Source organism: Budorcas taxicolor, chromosome 3 (genome assembly GCF_023091745.1).
Source record: "Budorcas taxicolor isolate Tak-1 chromosome 3, Takin1.1, whole genome shotgun sequence".
NCBI lineage: Eukaryota > Metazoa > Chordata > Mammalia > Artiodactyla > Bovidae > Budorcas > Budorcas taxicolor.
This window is the reverse complement of record NC_068912.1, coordinates 54,803,352-54,822,559: the sequence shown is the minus strand read 5'-3', so window position 1 is coordinate 54,822,559 and position 19,208 is coordinate 54,803,352. Positions and strand designations below refer to the sequence as shown.

At 36.5% G+C, this 19,208-nt stretch overlaps 1 protein-coding gene across 4 annotated transcripts in view; it reads right to left on the bottom strand.

Annotated features, from left to right (window-relative positions):
• Positions 1-19,208, bottom strand: part of KYAT3 (kynurenine aminotransferase 3) — a 70,114-nt gene that overhangs the window by 599 nt on the left and 50,307 nt on the right. For 3 of the 4 annotated variants that reach the window (XM_052637235.1, XM_052637236.1, XM_052637233.1), the window contains 5 exons: positions 18,531-18,620; positions 15,800-15,986; positions 7,067-7,143; positions 6,577-6,663; positions 1,175-1,307 (listed from right to left, as the gene is read on the bottom strand). In XM_052637235.1, coding sequence (XP_052493195.1) covers positions 1,175-1,307; positions 6,577-6,663; positions 7,067-7,143; positions 15,800-15,986; positions 18,531-18,620 — 574 coding nt within the window. The remainder of the gene's footprint in view (positions 1-1,174; positions 1,308-6,576; positions 6,664-7,066; positions 7,144-15,799; positions 15,987-18,530; positions 18,621-19,208) is intronic. The other variant, XM_052637234.1, reaches the window with a different exon arrangement.

Below are 19,208 nucleotides of genomic sequence, written 5' to 3'. Positions count from 1 at the left end.
ACAAGTTCTTTAAGGAGCCTAGCAGCAAATCAAACAGGCCAAATATTTATAATGCTATTATCCCATTGCTGTCAGGCTAGAAAAGTGAATGAGCCTCACAAGAATTCAATGTTAGGGGAGCTATAGAAGTGTCAACAGCAATCATTACATTATACTGTTTTGTGATGCTGGCTGCCAGTTCAGAGCACTTTATTACTACTATCCTGACACCAAAAGAACTCTGCAAATTAACTAATATGGGGCCAAGGAACATTACCAAGAAAATGATCAACAATCTGTATATACAGCTCAGTCTGGAAACAGCTTAACCTAATCCCAGCCAAAACCATGTCTGTCAGTGTGGATGCGTTCACTGCCAAAGACTCAGACTTATAAATGACACTGATGCAGGAGAGCCTGAAGGATGCAGGAGAGCCTGAAGGATGTACTGACGAGAGCCATATTTACTGTTTCGTTCGTTTGGGTAGGAAGAGCGCAGAATCACAGACTTCTTTCAAAGAGCCTTGTAGACAACAAAAGGAAACCCCTCCCTTAGCTCCCAACAAAGAGGATACCAGGCAGAGTGAGACTACAATAATAATATACAATTACAGAAAAAAGTCAAAGAATACAGAAGAGTTTACACTGAAAAATAATCATGTTTCTTCCCTTCTCATGCCTTCCTACTACTCCCACCATCCTCTAAATCAACTTCTTATGGCAATTTTGATTTTAGTTCTAGTGATTAGCATCAAAATCTAAATAATGTATGCTCCTAGATTTTTAATTTATCAACTTCAGACAATGTTTACCATTCTCTGCTCTGAATGAGGAAAAATTGGTTCTTTTGCCACTACTCTGCTCCCTCCTTTTGAAGTCTCACAGTTATAAGCTCCTAACACCACAGTTAGAGGGCCAACTGTAAAGATATAATTTATTTTTTGAATAGGTAATATGTACATATGGTATAAAATTAAATTGATGGACAAACTTCCTCTTGCTTTCTCTACTCTTTTCCTTTCTCGTCCATCTCTACAGAGTGACTTACTCCAAAGCCATCAGGAGGGAAACAGATCATGTATGGGGGTGGGAGAGCCTCAGCAGCCCGGTGCAGGATGCTACAGCCAGAGTGAAGTAAGAAGACCTTCCAACATGGGTGGCATGAGGTGGTGGCGATGGCACTAGTGGCACTGACCTGGATCAGGGCGTCCGAATCGAGGGGCTAAGTAAGCAAGGCATCTGTATGGCAGGGTGCTTGCAGGCAGCATGGAGCCTGGAGGGGATGAGGCAGGCATCTGCCAGTGCAGACAGGTATGGAGTGTCAGAGCCTGCAAGGGAAGACGAGCGCTTCTATGCAGTGGGTGACAGTGGTGGCTTTGTGTGTGGTGCTGGAGACTCAGAGGAGGGTATCTCTGCAGGAAGGTGATGGAAGCAGGTCAGCACATGGTGCTGAAGCTCAGGTGAGGTGAGGATGGTGACCATACAGGGAAGAGGGGCGGCAGACTGGTAAAAATGTCAAAGCCTGAGTAGGGTGCAGGGTGTCTGTTGGGGTGGTGGGTGGAAGGGCAGTAGCACTAACAAGAGATGGCCACGCGCAGAGGTACTGATTAAAGAAGTGGGTAAATGATGAGCAAAGTGTTTTTACTGTCAATACTGTCAAGGAAGGTTGTGACTCACATGTACAGGGAGAAAGCTAGAATAAACTTGGAGGTGGTTTCAATGTATTTAGATAGACATAGGAATAAGTAGGATAGATACAGACATAGAAAGTATGGACATACACTGACATGTTCCCTATCTCTGTCTTCTGGGAGGGCCTGGGAATACTGCTACCCCAATGAGCACTCGTCATGCCCAGATCTTGGTTTCTTAATACCATTCTCCAGTAAAAGGGGATTTAAGGTTGAGCTGGACAATGACAAAGTGAACCTACTGCATCTTGAAATGCCAGAAAGTAAGAAAATGCTCAAACAATGATGGGAGATGTGTCAAAGAAAACAGAGGCCAGCTTAACGGGGCTCTTAATGGCCAAATTTTGGAAGATTTGAGCATCGAAATAAGTAATAATAGTAAATTTTAACCCACTGAATAAAACAAGAATCTATGAGTCCTTACATATATGAATAGTTAAATGAATAAATTATTTGATGTGATATGGAATATTTTCATGGTTTCAAAGTACTTCACCACAAAACATTCATTATTCATCAAGGAAAAAGTGAAACTTTACAGTAGAGAAGCCTGGCAGACACCACCTCAATAAAATGATTAAACTTAACATCACCAGTTGTAGATAAAACTAAAATCATGTGCTATCTGATAGGATGCAAAACAATGAACAAAATATCACTTCTTTGGTTTCTACCAAAAGTGCACAACCTGAATCTATCCATGAGTAAATGTCAAACAAATGTTAAGGGACTTTCTCCAAAATAATTGGTCAACAATTTTCAAAAGTATTAACATTATGAAAATCAAGGAAATCTGAGGAAACTTCCCAGCTTGAAGAAGACATGACAACTTAATGCAATGCACGATTCTGGCTTGGACTGACTGACTGATGACTGGCTGATTGACTGTGGCCTGGATTTATTTATTTATTTCCTTATAAGAAAGGACATTATTGGGACAATCAGTGAAACCTGAATTAGATCTTAGGATCAGACAGAATAATATAGCACTCTTAAGTTCATGATGTTGATGATTATATTGTAGAAGAATGTTGTATAATGGAGAATATACAATAAGGTATTTGGCGGTAACAGAGGCATCAACAATTAAGTTAGGCACTTGCTCTACAATTGTTTGGAAAAACAGGTTTCAAAACTTATTTACCGAGACTATTTAAACATATATTTCTTTAGGTAATCCAGCCTCCCACCCATCTCTCTCAGCCATTCAGTTTTCCTCCACAGAAGCAACAGTGGATTTTATTGTGTATCCTTCCAGAGAGACAGTTGAGGCATTTAAAAGCTTCCTCTCTTTTCCTTTTTATGTAAATGATATCATTCCTCACAAACTAGTTTGCTCCTTGCTTTTCACTTGTTTTTTAGCACTCCACAGAGCTGCTTCACTTGTTTAGGTATGTGAATGTACCATAATTTATTTAAGCAGTCTGCACTGGTGAGTATTGTGGTTGTCTATTATAACTCTTTGATATCACAAACAATGCTTCACTGAAAATCCTTGAATACAGATCTTCAATATGCAAGTAAATCCACAGGGAAAAATCGTACAAGCAGAACTGGTGGGCCAAAGACATGTGCATCTACGTTTAGATAATTTTCAAACTAACCACTATAGAGATTTTACACTTGTACTCTCAATCAATGCATGAGAGTATCTTAAGAAACTTTCCAGTTGTTTTGGTTATTTCCAATCTAACAGATAATATAACATTTCATGGCAGTTTTATTTTTCATTTCTCTTATTATTGAGATGTATCCTTTTATATATTTGACAGCTACTGAGGATTTTACTAATAACCACCGTAAAGTGCTGCCTTTGGTTTGTTTAGTCCTAAAATTTGACCTGGTTTCTTTCAGCTTCCACTTTCTCAGCATGTTTTGCCATCCTTTTATTTTTTGCTTTTCCAAGCAGTTGGGTTAGGTGTGTCAGCTTTCCCTAGGGGCTTGATGTTGCTCCACTGTCTTCTAATAGTGAATGCTGATGCAAAGGAGGTGAGTCTACACTGATCTTCCTCCTCTCCTGTCTCATGAAGGCCTCGATCACCTTGTGTAGGTACCAAAGGATCATTTATAAAGACCAATATAATACACAAGGTACATCTCAGCATTTTTCTGTGACATTCTGTGACATTCCTGAGGCAAGCCATTTCCTTCCTTGTTTGAAATGGAAAGGATTCTCAAAGCTATAAAATTCTTTCCCAATTCTATTTGCTCTGCCCCCCTCACCCCTACCCCCAACTCCTCCAGGAACTCTAGGTGTATCATTTGTCTTCCACATTTATACTTTTTCTAACATTTAAAAACTCTTCGTTCCTGGGAATTCCCTGGCAGCCCAGTCCTTAGGACTCCGTGCTCTCACTGCTGAGGGCCCAAGTTCAATTCCTGGTCAGGGAACTAAGATCCTACAAGCTGTACGGTATAGCCAAAAAAACAAAAAATAGAAATTCTTTGTTCCCTTCACTTCTTTTCACCCACTTTTCTCAATCCTCAGTGTGCTTACAGAAGAATTTAGTGTTCTCTACGCTGCTTCCAATGTCACTACAGTTACCAATTTTTTTTCCCCTTCAATTTCTTATCTGATCTCTGACAGCTACCATTTCATCTTCTTACATTATCTTACTCTAGCTTCCCTGAATTTTAAAAAACTTCTGCTGTTAACTCTTGTTTTAAATGTTTTGAATTTGAAATGTAACACTTTTTTCTTGCTCTGTGGCAACAGTTCTTTCTTGGTTTTTGGTTTTTGTTGTTGCTGAATATTCTCTGATACTTATTTTTCATTGTATCTTTCTCCTTCTCCTTAATAGCATCTTTGCAGATTCATAGCTGGTTCCTTTTTATTGCTCATTTTTGGGTGAATTCTTTTTGTGAGCTCCCATAGCCAGCACAATTACGGTTCCTATTGTTCTGGGTAATGACTAAGCTACTTGCTGGCTCTATGATTTGTACATGTATTTGTAGATCTGTATAAAGGAGGAGACAGGAAAGAACTAGAAGGGAGTAGAAATTATCTTTGGCTCACAGTCAAGTTAAACATGATTGATGGAGTGAGTTCAGTGAAGGGGAACTCTTTTAGACTTTATTTCTTTTTAACTAATTTAACTGTTTCCCTCCAATTTAATGTGTCCACCTTGCCTCAACATAGCTTTAGCAAAAATGAGAGCAAAGAGTAAATCTATAGCCCTTTCCACTTTGTTCGCACAGGTACTAGATGACATGACCATATGTTTCTACTCTGCCTTGTCCGTGCTGCCAAATGGGTCTGGAGAAGTTTCCACTCACGGTGCACTCACTGTTCCTACTGTTCTGGATAATGAGCAGGCTACCTATTGGCTCTGCCTATTAGGCTGTAGAAGCAGGAGCCTTTCTCCATGTCTTCCCTCTACCATTTCCTTCACTATAGTTGGCAACTCTTCCTCATTTCCTGGGGGATTTGGAATTTGTTTTCCATTTCCCTAGCTGTTCTTTTTAAAAGATAATTTCCAAGAAGAGAACGGGAGAAGGCCTTCTGACCATTTCTAAAACTGGAAGTCTTATGTTACTTTTTTATTCTATTAGTTCTGCTTATAACTTCAAATAATATATATTTATTCCTCTATAAATCTACTATAAGATGCAAGTATTAATGGCCTTACCCTTTCTTTTACATTTCAGATAATTAAATGTTGACATTGTTAGATTGTTAAAATTTATATTCTGTTCTAAATAAGTCTCCCATAGTTTGTCTATATGGTGTCTCTAAAAGTTGAAAACAGTGTTTACATCATTCTGACCAGACTTCTAGATGAGTGTGTTGGTATAGAGTGCCTTAATTTTGTTAAGACTGTTTTTAGTAGTGATAACATCTTAAAAATAGCAACAATACATTCAGATTATTTTTTTAGCACAGATCTGATGGTGCTAAATTCTCTTAGCTTTCATTTATCAGGGATGTATATTTTGTTTTCAGTGTAAAAGGATATCTTTCTGAATATAGAATTCTGGCTGACATATTTTTTTATGTCAACACTTTAAAGGTGCCACTTCATTGTAATCTGGTCTCTACTGTTTCTGATAAGAAATTAGTCAACATTGGTATCTTTGTTCCCATGCATGTGAAGTGTAGTTTTTCTCTGGCTGCTTTCAAGATCTTATCATTATCTATAGCTTTCAGCAGTTTAATTATGATGTGTCAAGTTGTGAATTTATTTGTATCCTGTGTGGTTCACTGAATTTTTAGATCTCTAAACTGCTATTCATCAAATATAGGGAAATTTAGTCCTTTTTTAAAATATTTTTTCTGCCACATTCTCTTTTTTTTTTAATAGTCCAGTTACATGTATATTATTACTTGACATTAACTCTGAGGCTCTGTTTATTTTTCAAAAATAATTTTTCCCTCTTTTTTTCAGACTGGATGATTTCTATGGATCTGTATTAAGGTGGACACTTTTTTCCCCCTCACATCCTCAATCTTCTGTATGTTAAGACTATATATTTTTCATACCAAGTATTACATTTTAAAATTCTTTAAGTTCCATTTGGTTCTCTTTTTAATTGCTTTAATCTAGTTGCCCATTATGACCATATTTTCCTGAACACATTTATAATATCTGCTTTAAAGTCCTTCCCTTAAGATCTGTTTCTATTGACTGTATAGAAGTCACATTTTTTTCTTTTTCATTAAAGGTTGTATTTTCTTGTGTCTTCAAATGTGTCTGGATATTTTAATGTTACAGGTAAGGAGTCTAATTATGTTGTAATCCAATAAACTCAGCTTCAAAAAGTGCTGAGTTTTGTTTTGATTATTTTATGGTAGCAAGCCAAAACTTAAAAACTGCATATGAGCACATCATGCCTAGCAAGAGAAAAATAACGGTGCTTTATAAACCAGAAGGAAGGACATTATAAATGTGTAGAACAGGGAACTTACTTTAATGAAGCAAAATCGCACAAATTTCTCAAACTGTGATTTGGTTTCTGCATTACAGAATGCTGAAACTGGGATGGCTGACAGTTTCTGAAAACAAAAAGAAAAATATGAAAACTACTTATACTTTAAATATTAATTTTTAGAGCACAAAAATTAAAAACAAATAGATACTTCCAAATATCCACAATAATTTGCGAAAGAAATGTATTTTTAAAATCCTCCAGAGAATTCTCTGGTGAACCAATGGTTAGGATTCTCTGCTTTCACTACCTAGGGCCTAGGTTCAATTCTTGGTCATAGAACTAAGATCCTGTAAACTGCATGGTGCGGCCAAAAAATAAAAATAAATAAATAAAATCTTCCAAATAACTGTGAGTAGAATATCAGGGAATAAAACTACAGCTCATATTTTTCAAAGCATGTCAACAGGCTTCCTTCATAAATTGACTATAATATACAGCACAATATTGCGAAAGCCAGTAAACATTACCTTATTTTTAATCATCCATTTCACGAATTTATAGTCATAAGGTTCCTTGCTGTCCTTCATATCGAAGAGGTCTACATCTAAAACAATAATAAAAATTGGACGGGCTATGTATTATATCTGAGGCAAAGTGTATTTCATTTGTCTACTAGGATTCAAAATTTCCTCATGCTGGATTCATACTGCATGGTATAGTGGAAAGTAAGGAATTCCCAGAGAAGCTTTACAGATATGATGCTCTAAGGCACTACTCACATATACATCTGGTCGATCATGTTTGTGTATACAGCTTTTAGCACTGGAGGAAGAGGCAGGACAAAGAGGAGTGTTACCTTTCTATTTAGAAATAATATATGCCTCTATGATCATTATCAAGGAAATAACCTCAATTTTCAAGGTATTCATCTGTAAGAATTTTATTTCCAAATAGTAATTCAGGGGACGGGATAAAGATGGCGGAGGAATAGGACGGGAAGACCACTTTCTCCCTCACAAATTCCTCAAAAGAGCATTTCAACTCCGAGCAAACTCCACAAAACAACTTCTGTAGGCTGGCAGAGGTTATCAGGCATCCAGAAAAGCAGACCATTGTCTTCAAAAACAGGAGAAAAACTACTAAAAATTCCAACATATGGAGGTTGAACAACACACTTCTGAATAACCAACAAATCATAGAAGAAATCAAAAAAGAAATCAAAATATGCATAGAAACTAATGAAAATGAAAACACAACAACCCAAAACCTGTGGGACACTATAAAAGCAGTGCTAAGAGGAAAGTTCATAGCAATACAGGCATACCTCAAGAAACAAGAAAAAAGTCAAATAAATAACCTAACTCTACAACTAAAGCAACTAGAAAAGGAAGAATTGGAGAACCCCAGAGTTAGTAGAAGGAAAGAAATCTTAAAAATTAGGGCAGAAATAAATGCAAAAGAAACAAAAGAGACCATAGCAAAAATCAACAAAGCCAAAAGCTGGTTCTTTGAAAGGATAAATAAAATTGACAAACCATTAGCCAGACTCATCAAGAAGCAAAGAGAGAAAAATCAAATCAATAAAATTAGAAATGAAAATGGAGAGATCACAACAGACAACACAGAAATACAAAGGATCATAAGAGACTACTATCAGCAGTTGTATGCCAATAAAATGGACAACGTGGAAGAAATGGACAAATTCTTAGAAAAGTACAATTTTCCAAAACTGAACCATGAAGAAATAGAAAATCTTAACAGACCCATCACAAGCACGGAAATTGAAACTGTAATCAGAAATCTTCCAGGAAACAAAAGCCCAGGTCCAGACGGCTTCACAGCTGAATTCTACCAAAAATTTCGAGAAGAGCTAACACCTATCCTACTCAAACTCTTCCAGAAAATTGCAGAGGAAGGTAAACTTCCAAACTCATTCTATGAGGCCACCATCACTCTAATACCAAAACCTGACAAAGATGTCACAAAAAAAGAAAACTACAGGCCAATATCACTGATGAACATAGATGCAAAAATCCTCAACAAAATTCTAGCAATCAGAATCCAACAACACATGAAAAAGATCATACACCATGACCAAGTGGGCTTTATCCCAGGGATGCAAGGATTCTTCAATATCCGCAAATCAATCAATGTAATTCACCACATTAACAAATTGAAAAATAAAAACCATATGATTATCTCAATAGATGCAGAGAAGGCCTTTGACAAAATTCAACATCCATTTATGATAAAAACTCTCCAGAAAGCAGGAATAGAAGGAACATACCTCAACATAATAAAAGCTATATATGACAAACCCACAGCAAACATTATCCTCAATGGTGAAAAATTGAAAGCATTTCCCCTAAAGTCAGGAACAAGACAAGGGTGTCCACTTTCACCGCTACTATTCAACATAGTTCTGGAAGTTTTGGCCACAGCAATCAGAGCAGAAAAAGAAATAAAAGGAATCCCAATTGGAAAAGAAGAAGTAAAACTCTCACTGTTTGCAGATGACATGATCCTCTACATGGAAAACCCGAAAGACTCCACCAGAAAATTACTAGAGCTCATCAATGAATATAGTAAAGTTGCAGGATATAAAATCAACACACAGAAATCCCTTGCATTCCTATACACCAATAATGAGAAAGTAGAAAAAGCAATTAAGGAAACAATTCCATTCACCATTGCAACGAAAAGAATAAAATACTTAGGAATATATCTACCCAAAGAAACTAAAGACCTATATATAGAAAACTATAAAACACTGATGAAAGAAATCAAAGAGGACACTAATAGATGGAGAAATATACCATGCTCATGGATTGGAAGAATCAATATAGTGAAAATGAGTATACTACCCAAAGCAATTTACAAATTCAATGCAATCCCTATCAAGCTACCAGCCATATTTTTCACAGAACTAGAACAAATAATTTCAAGATTCGTATGGAAATACAAAAAACCTCGAATTGCCAAAGCAATCTTGAGAAAGAAGAATGGAACTGGAGGAATCAACTTGCCTGACTTCAGGCTCTACTACAAAGCCACAGTCATCAAAACAGTATGGTACTGGCACAAAGACAGACATATAGATCAATGGAACAAAATAGAAAGCCCAGAGATAAATCCACACACATATGGACACCTTATCTTTGACAAAGGAGGCAAGAATATACAATGGAGTAAAGACAATCTCTTTAACAAGTGGGGCTGGGAAAACTGGTCAACCACTTGTAAAAGAATGAAACTAGATCACTCTCTAACACCACACACAAAAATAAATTCAAAATGGATTAAAGATCTAAATGTAAGACCAGAAACTATAAAACTCCTAGAGGAGAACATAGGCAAAACACTCTCAGACATAAATCACAGCAGGATCCTCTATGATCCACCTCCCAGAATTCTGGAAATAAAAGCAAAAATAAACAAATGGGATCTAATTAAAATTAAAAGCTTCTGCACAACAAAGGAAAATATCAGCAAGGTGAAAAGACAGCCTTCTGAATGGGAGAAAATAATAGCAAATGAAGCAACCGACAAACAACTAATCTCAAAAATATACAAGCAACTTATGCAGCTCAATTCCAGAAAAATAAACGACCCAATCAAAAAATGGGCCAAAGAACTAAATAGACATTTCTCCAAAGAAGACATACGGATGGCTAACAAACACATGAAAAGATGCTCAACATCACTCATTATCAGAGAAATGCAAATCAAAACCACAATGAGGTACCACTTCACACCAGTCAGAATGGCTGCGATCCAAAAATCTGCAAGCAATAAATGCTGGAGAGGGTGTGGAGAAAAGGGAACCCTCCTACACTGTTGGTGGGAATGCAAACTAGTACAGCCACTATGGAGAACAGTGTGGAGATTCCTTAAAAAATTGCAAATAGAACTCCCTTATGACCCAGCAATCCCACTGCTGGGCATATACACCGAGGAAACCAGAATTGAAAGAGACACATGTACCCCAATGTTCATCGCAGCACTGATTATAATAGCCAGGACATGGAAACAACCTAGATGTCCATCAGCAGATGAATGGATAAGAAAGCTGTGGTACATATACACAATGGAGTATTACTCAGCCGTTAAAAAGAATTCATTTGAATCAGTTCTGATGAGATGGACGAAACTGGAGCCGATTATACAGAGTGAAGTAAGCCAGAAAGAAAAACACCAATACAGTATACTAACACATATATATGGAATTTAGAAAGATGGCAATGACGACCCTGTATGCAAGACAGGAAAAAAGACGCAGCTGTCTATAACGGACTTTTGGACTCAGAGGGAGAGGGAGAGGGTGGGATGATATGGGAGAATGGCATTCTATCATGTATACTATCATGTAAGAATTGAATCGCTAGTCTATGTCTGACGCAGGATACAGCATGCTTGGGGCTGGTGCATGGGGATGACCCACAGAGATGTTATGGGGAGGGAGGTGGGAGGGGGGTTCATGTTTGGGAACACATGTAAGAATTAAAGATTTTAAAATTAAAAAAAAAAAAACAAAACAAACAAAAAAAAAAACAAATAGTAATTCATTATTAGATTGTGAGCTCCACAGGGATATTGCAATTTATCACTATCCCCATCTCCTAGGTCAGTATCTAGACTGTAAGTACTGAAAAGCATGTTTGTAGAATGAGTAAATTAATATAATTCACTATTTATGAAGGGAAAATGTCTATATAGTTCTCCCAAGTGATGTATTTATTGTTTCCCTCTTCCAAATATTATGCTTAATTTCTTAAAAATTTGGTGAAAAACTTCAAATACACATTCCTATATTTATCTCTTGTTCTAATCTTGCTTTAAGGTCTGGACAAGATATTTCTCTGGCATTGGGATTCAGCAACCTACATTTCATATTGTTTCAACTGTACTGACTTGTACTCAAGATCTTTTTGAATGTCCCAAAGCAACAAACACTGATGGTCACTGTAATCAATTATTTTATCCTTTATTGTGGCTACCCTCGTAGCTCAATTCATAAAGAATGTGACTGCAATGCAGGAGATCCAGGTTTGATCCCTAGCTGGGGAAGATCCTCTGGAGAAAGGACTGACAACTCACTCTAGTGTTCATTCTTGCCTGGAGAATTCCATGGACAGAGGAGCCTGGTGGGCTACAGTCCATGGGGTCACAAAGAGTCAGATACGACTAAGCAACTAACACACACATACTTTATTGCTCAAAATAAGTCAAGGCAGTTATCTTCTTTCTTTTATTCACTAAATAATACTGGGTTTCTTCAAATTAATAGTGTAAAAACCTTGACACTAAAGAAAGTTTCACTTTTATTTTTTTAAATGACTTAATATGGCTTTCCTTATTGATTTTATTTCAATTTTCTCCTGTGACTTAAAAATGTAAAATCTCCATATAATAATGCTAATAAAATTATTATACCATTTATTACTATCTGTTAATCATGTTACATGATTCTCTCATTCATTTGTCCTATAATTCTGTGAGATACAATTCTCATTTTACAGATGAAGTTAAATTATTACTTTAAGTCATATGTATGTATGTGTGTTTAATTCAGATTTGACTCTACAGAAATGACAACTTAAAACAGAGTCTAATTGCAAATTATGTGAAAACTCCAAGTGACAATTACATAAGAGTAGCATACTCAAAGTTAACCTGGAGAGTAGTGATTACAACAGTAGAAGTAAAAACAGGAGGGTACTGACAAACTGTGATTAACACTGTCTAAGAGTCGGACGCGATGAGCAGTTTCACTTCCACTTTTCACTCTCCTGCACTGGAGAAGGAAATGGCAACCCACTCGTGTTCTTGCCTGGAGAACCCCAGGGATGGGGGAGCCTAGTGTGCTGCCGTCTGCGGGGTCGCACAGAGTCGGACACAACTGAAGCGACTTAGCAGCAGCAGCAGCAGCATACTATTCATTTATTCTTTTTTTAATTTATTGAGGCATAGATAGTGAGGGACAGGGAGGCCTGATGTGCTGTAGTCCATGGGGTAGCAAAGAGTTGGACACAACCTAGCGACTGAACAGCAACAACAAATAGCTGATCTACAATGTTGTGTTAGTTTCTGCAGTATAGGAAAGTGAATCAGTTATACACATACATATATCCACTCTTCTTTAGACTCTTTTCCCACACAGGTCATGACAATGTACTGAGAAGAGTTCCCTGTGCTACACAGTAGGTCCTCATTAGTTATCTATTTTATGGGACAGAGGAGCCTAGTGGGCTGCCATCTATGGGGTTGCACAGAGTCGGACACGACTGAAATGACTTAGCAGCAGCAGCAGCAGCAGCAGCAGCAGCAGAGTGTATATGTCCAGTTCTTCCATTTATCCCCCTCACCCAGCTTTCCCCCTTGGTAACCATAAGTTTCACTCAGTATGGTAACCACTTATTTATTCTTGTAACACTTAGAAAAGAAATTTATTGCCATGGTACTGAAAGAAAAGGAAGGGAATAAATACAATTCTAAATATTTTATAGTTAGGAGAAAGTTGTAATCTATTTCTTTTCAATGCTTCAGTTAGAGATGTTCAAACAAACTAAAGAAAGTATTTGTTTACTGGAGGTAGGAGTTTGAACCTATGAAAACAAAAATCGGCTGTTGTATTTCCACTATCTCCTCCCTAATTTCACACCTTATCTTACTAACTTTCTATTTGTAATCTTGTCTTCTGATTAAATGTTTCCCTTTTTAGTTCTAGGATGATGCTCACTGGTCAGGGAAGTTGCTAAGTATGCTGCTAAGTTGCTAAGTCACTTTAGTCGTGTCCGACTCTGTGCGACCCCACAGACGGCAGCCTACCAGGCTCCCCCGTCCCTGGGATTCTCCAGGCAAGAACACTGGAGTGGGTTGCCATTTCCTTCTTCAATACTAAGTACAGCAGAAAATATATAAGTTTACCGGTTAGTACATGCACCTCTGCATTCAGAGTCCACCTCTGCTACTTATTAATTGATTAACTTCAGTAAATTTCTTGACTTTTAATGACATCTTTCTCAACTATCAATGGGGATATAACAGTACCAATCTTATGGGCTTTGGTGAGATTTTGATGTTTGTAAAGCAAACTACTATCATAAATGCGCAAAAAAAATTAACCAGTTAGTCACTGCTATGAGCTATAAAGAGAATTACTATGTCCATGAATTTTATGGTTCATTTTTATCTTTAAGCTACCATCAAATGAGAGTTTTGTTTCTTCCTTCTGTCTTTTGAAAAAGGTGGGACCAACCTCCAGTATATGAAAAATTTCTATATTCAAAATAATTAGATGGAAGAGAAAAATAAACTTGTCTTCAAATGTAGAAGGGTTTTATAGACATTAACATTCTTTCTCACACAGATGAAGGACCATAAAGAACACACATCTTATTCCCCATCATCATAAAAGTTGTTTTCTAGCCCCAATCCTTTCTTTTCCTATTACAACCATTCTAGTTCAAGATCTAGCACCTAAACCAACACTGCATGAAGGCTGGGATCAACTGAGGATAAAATGGGAAACTATGTAAGAGCTTAATGCAAACAAAAGTTGCATTACTGTCTTTTTGATGTTTAATGTCAAAATGTGATAAATTTCTTTTAGAATTTACTATCTGGAAAAGTTTGGTTCCAGGAAAGACTTACTCTTATCTAAAAAGCTGTTAAGTTTAATTTTAGAAGAATCATGTAACTAATTCCATTTGTCTATTTGTCTTTGTTGCCATGAAGCTTGGAACCAAGTTAAGGCTAATTACAATACAGCTGACCCTTGAACAATACAGGTTTGAACTGCTTAAGTACACTTATACACAGATTTTTTTTCAATAGCAAACACCATGGTACACACAATCCATGGTTGGCTGTATCCACTTCTGTGGAACCTTAGATAAGGAGGGGCTACACACACAGAAGGACCTCAGATATGGAGGGCCAACTATAAATTAGACATGGATTTGCAACTGAACAGAGTTGCCATCTTGCAACCCCTGCATTATTCTAGGGCCAACTACATATGAACCCAGGTGACTAAAATATTTGCTTCCCCTACTGCATGTTACATTAACATATGAATATTTCTACTTACATATTATTGCATAGAAGACTTTAACTATGAATTAGCTCAAAGTTTTGTTGGAAGCAGATAAAAGTAAAATAATGTTCTTCTAAATAGATGAAAACTGTGCTATTTCTTTTTATCGTTTCATGAAATGAGCTGCACATTTAAGCCCAATACAGAAAAAGTGATTTCTAAACCTTAGAATATAGAACATCATAAGGGTTTTTATATAAGAAGAGATCTTAGGAGCCTGACAAATATAGCTCTCTGGCAACAGCAGAGCCAAGAACCCCTGGTCACTCTGCTTCTCTTACAACAAATGAATAAATAATAATCACTGCTTTGTTATAAAGTTGAAAGTTTCTAGCTTCATAAAATTTAGTATATATAAAAGAATTTTTAAGCTCACTGGCATATCACTTCACTGTATAAAACCTTAAAACATTTAAAACTACGCACAATTGCTGTAATTTCTGTCAAAATAAATTATGCTCTTAAATTTACTGTGATTAACACCACAGTTCTGGGGAAGAAATATGTTATACATAAAATATTATTATGCTTCTAACTTTAGATTTGTATGGCATGTCAGAATTCCATGTCGTAGCTTCAGGTAATATAAAGGTCATCGTTTTTTTGGAGACAAAACTATTTGGAATCTAGCTGTATGACTTCAGGCAAGTTATTCTCTAAGTCTCCACATCTTAAAAAACAGAGATAACAATGTTTTTTAAAAAAGAGTATTTGAAGTGTCAGCATGCAGTAGACCCTCAATAATATTACTTTCCTCCTTGACTTCATTTCTGTATACTCTAAAGTGACAAGTATTCTCCAATAGCATCAACATTTTAGAAATATTTTTCTTGCATAAAAAGGAAACTAAAAAATTTTACTGAAAGGAACACAAGGGACATATATTTTTTCATGTATCTGTTTTAAATTACATACCAGAACAAGGTAACAGCAAATTCTATGTTTATTAGAATACCTAGAACAAATAACTCCATAATAGTCATATTCAAGGTCAATGGCCTAATCATCAAGATGATTGCAGAAAAACACTGACACTGTGGAAATCCATTTTCCCATAAATGAAAAGCTGATATTGGCTTTGGTACCAATCTTTTCTTCATAAATTTGATATAATTCCGCACCTAGGTTTCTGTATATTTGAATAATAAAAACCTTTACAAACCTAGCAAAGACACGTCAGCAATGATGAAGTATCCCCCATCAGGAACTATGGGTTTTAGGCCAACACTTTCAAGTAAATGTACCATCCGATCTCTTTTTACTTCTAACTCTTTTGGCAAAGAATTGAAGTAACATTCTGGGTCATCCATGCGCTTGATGTCAATCCAGAAAGCTTGAGCCAAGGCTTCCTGTATATTAAGATCGAAAAATATGGAAAGGAAATATGGCAATGTTATGTACTGCCAAGTTTATTGGTATAATAAATAAAGACTGTCTGAGTAATATTACTGATAAGAAAGTCATTCAGGGAATTACAGTTGAACCTATGTGAGATTCTACAGACTAATGGAAGAATAAGCTACATGGAAATGATTAAATCTAATGTGAAGAACTGAGGATGAACCACAAACATTCAAATTGAAATAGAGGTACAGTTCTCCCTTAGTATTCACACAGGTGACTGGTTCTAGGGCCCCCACAAATACCAAAATCCAAGGATGTTCAAGTCTTTTATATGAAATGCATCCATGGGCTCTGCATCTGTGAATTCAACCAACCCTGAATCCACAATCTTTAGTTGAATCAACGGATGCAGAACCTGCGGATAGGGAGGTTATATAAAGATGTATTATAAAGATATATTATATAAAGATGCCTTACTTGGAAATGAAAAAGACAACGGTGTTTTCTACTAAGGTTAGCTTTAGAGTGATTTGCTAGATCTAAGCCTGAAAGACAATCAGAGAAATGATAAACTAGCCAGTGCTTCCCCATTACATTTCAGGACAAGACAGTATAAATGAAAGCTGATCGATCTACTGTGTCACTCTTCATAAGTATATGAATCCCTGTACTCATCATTCACATTTTTTCTCCACTGCTTTTATCAACATCTGACATATTATATTATTAAAACATTTACTTGTTTATTATCTGTGCTCCCCCAACAGGCTATAAGCTCCAAAAGGGCAGGAATTCTTGATTGCTTTAACTCTGACACTCAGTATTTGTTTAATAAGTGAACAGATTTATTTTGAGAATGAAAAGAGTTGAATACAATAAAATCAATGTCCAACTAGCTTTTATCACGATATCACTCTATAGTCATTTGAAAAAAAAATTTATTAGGAGTTTTTTTCTTATTCAGTAGGTATTTTTGATAGGAAACAAAAAAGTTTATTGTAGCCAACATATGTTCCAGTTTTGGCTTTTTAACTGCTTCCCAACAAATAGTTTTCAGTATTCTGATTATTCAGAGTGATAGTACATAGATCCGTGTTTTATAGGTATTAAAAAACTAGAAACAATATAAAAAATATACATTAAAAAGTCTTGCAACCCATCCCAGACCCTATCTATACTAGTTTCATCTGTTCCCTTTACCCTTCAGATAGGCACTTTAACTAGTTTCATATGGTCCTTCCGGAGATTCTCTAAGAAAGTATAAACAAATAGTTTTCTCCCTTTCTTATACAGAATATAACATAAATAATGATATATACTGCTCTGTATCTTGCTTTTATTTTTACAATATATCCTGGATATCTTTCCATATCAGTAAATATAGAGTTTTCTCATTCTTTTTTGTTTTCCCTTTCCCTTTCCTTTCTTTCCACTTTTAAACAGCCATCGTGATAGAGTAGTGGCCCCTAAAGAAGTCCACACCTTAATGCCTGGAACCTGTAAGTATGTTATATTACATGGTAAAATTAACATTGCAAATGTGATTTAAGTTAAAGACCTTGGAGATGGACAGATTATCTTGGATTATCTGTGGGCCTAATGTAATCATAAGGATTCTTCTAAGAGAAAGAAGGTGGCAACAGAGTCAGGGTTACGAGGGCTATGTGTTGATAGAGGCAGAGGTGGCAGTAAAGTGACCACAGGAATGCGAGTACCCCCAGAAGCTGGAAAAGACAAGGAGCAGATTCTGCCTTGGAGCCTCCAGGGGAAATGCAGCAGGGTCGACACTTGCTTTTAGCCCTGAAAGACCCTTAGGGACTTCTGACCTCCAGAATGTAAGATAAAAAACTTGTGTTGTTTTCAGCCACTAAGTGTATGCAAGTGTTAGTTGCTCAATCATGTCCAACTCTTTGTGACCCAATGGACTATAGCCTCTGTGCATGGAATTCTCCAGTCAAGAATACTGAGTGGGCTGCCACTACCTACTCCAGGGAATTTTCCCAACCCAGGGATCGAACCCAGGTCTCCCAGACTACGGGTACATTCTTTACCATCTGAGCCATCAGGGTGGTAATTTGGACAGAGAACTAGGAAACTAACACAGTCATATAACATTAAAATGTTTAGATAGACCATAGTTTATTTAATCCATTATCTGTAGATGAACTATTCCCCATCTTCTGCAATGAATGACCACGTACATATAGAGCTTCCTAAATCTGCAGAGAACAACTATAAGGTAAGTGCTCAAAGGATACACTGCTGCTTCACAGAGCACACATATCTGAAATTTTGCTTGGGGCTGTCATATCCTCCAGAGAGTTTGCAGCATTTTGCAGTCCCCACCAGCAATGTATGAGTGATTAAAGTCAAAATTTTATGTGTTAAAACCAAAGCCATTCTTGATAGCAATGAATATGTGTTTGCTTCTAAATTTCCAAATTATACTGGAAGGACATGAAGGAACTGAGCCTACTGAAGTACACAACATAAAAATAACACCTCTGCCCAAAGCCCATGCAGCAGCCCTAAATTACTGTAACACCTACCTGTAAAGGGGTTGCACAAGTATAAACGGTGTTTTGCTGAACTGTCTGTAAATGTTTTATCAAATGTTTAGGACCAATGGACCAGCCAAGCTGCAAAAGGAAAAGATTTAAAAATGAATCTAATTGTACGTACCAGATCTGATAGAGTAGCTAAGCTTAATGCAATTATTAAATATATGCATTTCTAAAATGTTCACACTATGAAAGCTGTGTAGTCTTAGTAGTTAGAAATATTTCAACCTTGATCTTTTTGCGGCATAGTTTCCAACTGAAGTCACTAAATTCTGCCTTCAGAAGGCAAACAGTGCTTGCAATCATTATTATCTACCCTTCTCTTTGAATTTTCTATTTTTGATATTCTGAAAGTCTAATATCTGGTAACAAAGCTTGTTTGAATCAGAGATAGATAAAAGTAACTTTCAATGAGGGGCTTAAGGGACTCTTCTACAATATCGTTCTCCAGGCTCGTTTTTGATACACCCTACTTCTTAGCCAAGTTCAGGAGAAGTGAAACTGGAAGACAATCAAGTTTCAATTGGATCAATTGTAATTGTATTACATAGTACAGTGGTTAAGTGCATGGATTCTAAACCTAGATTTCCTGCCCTGGCTGGAATTCGAATTTATTAGCAATGAAACCTTAGGCAAGTTACTTAGATTCTCTGTACTTTAGTTTTA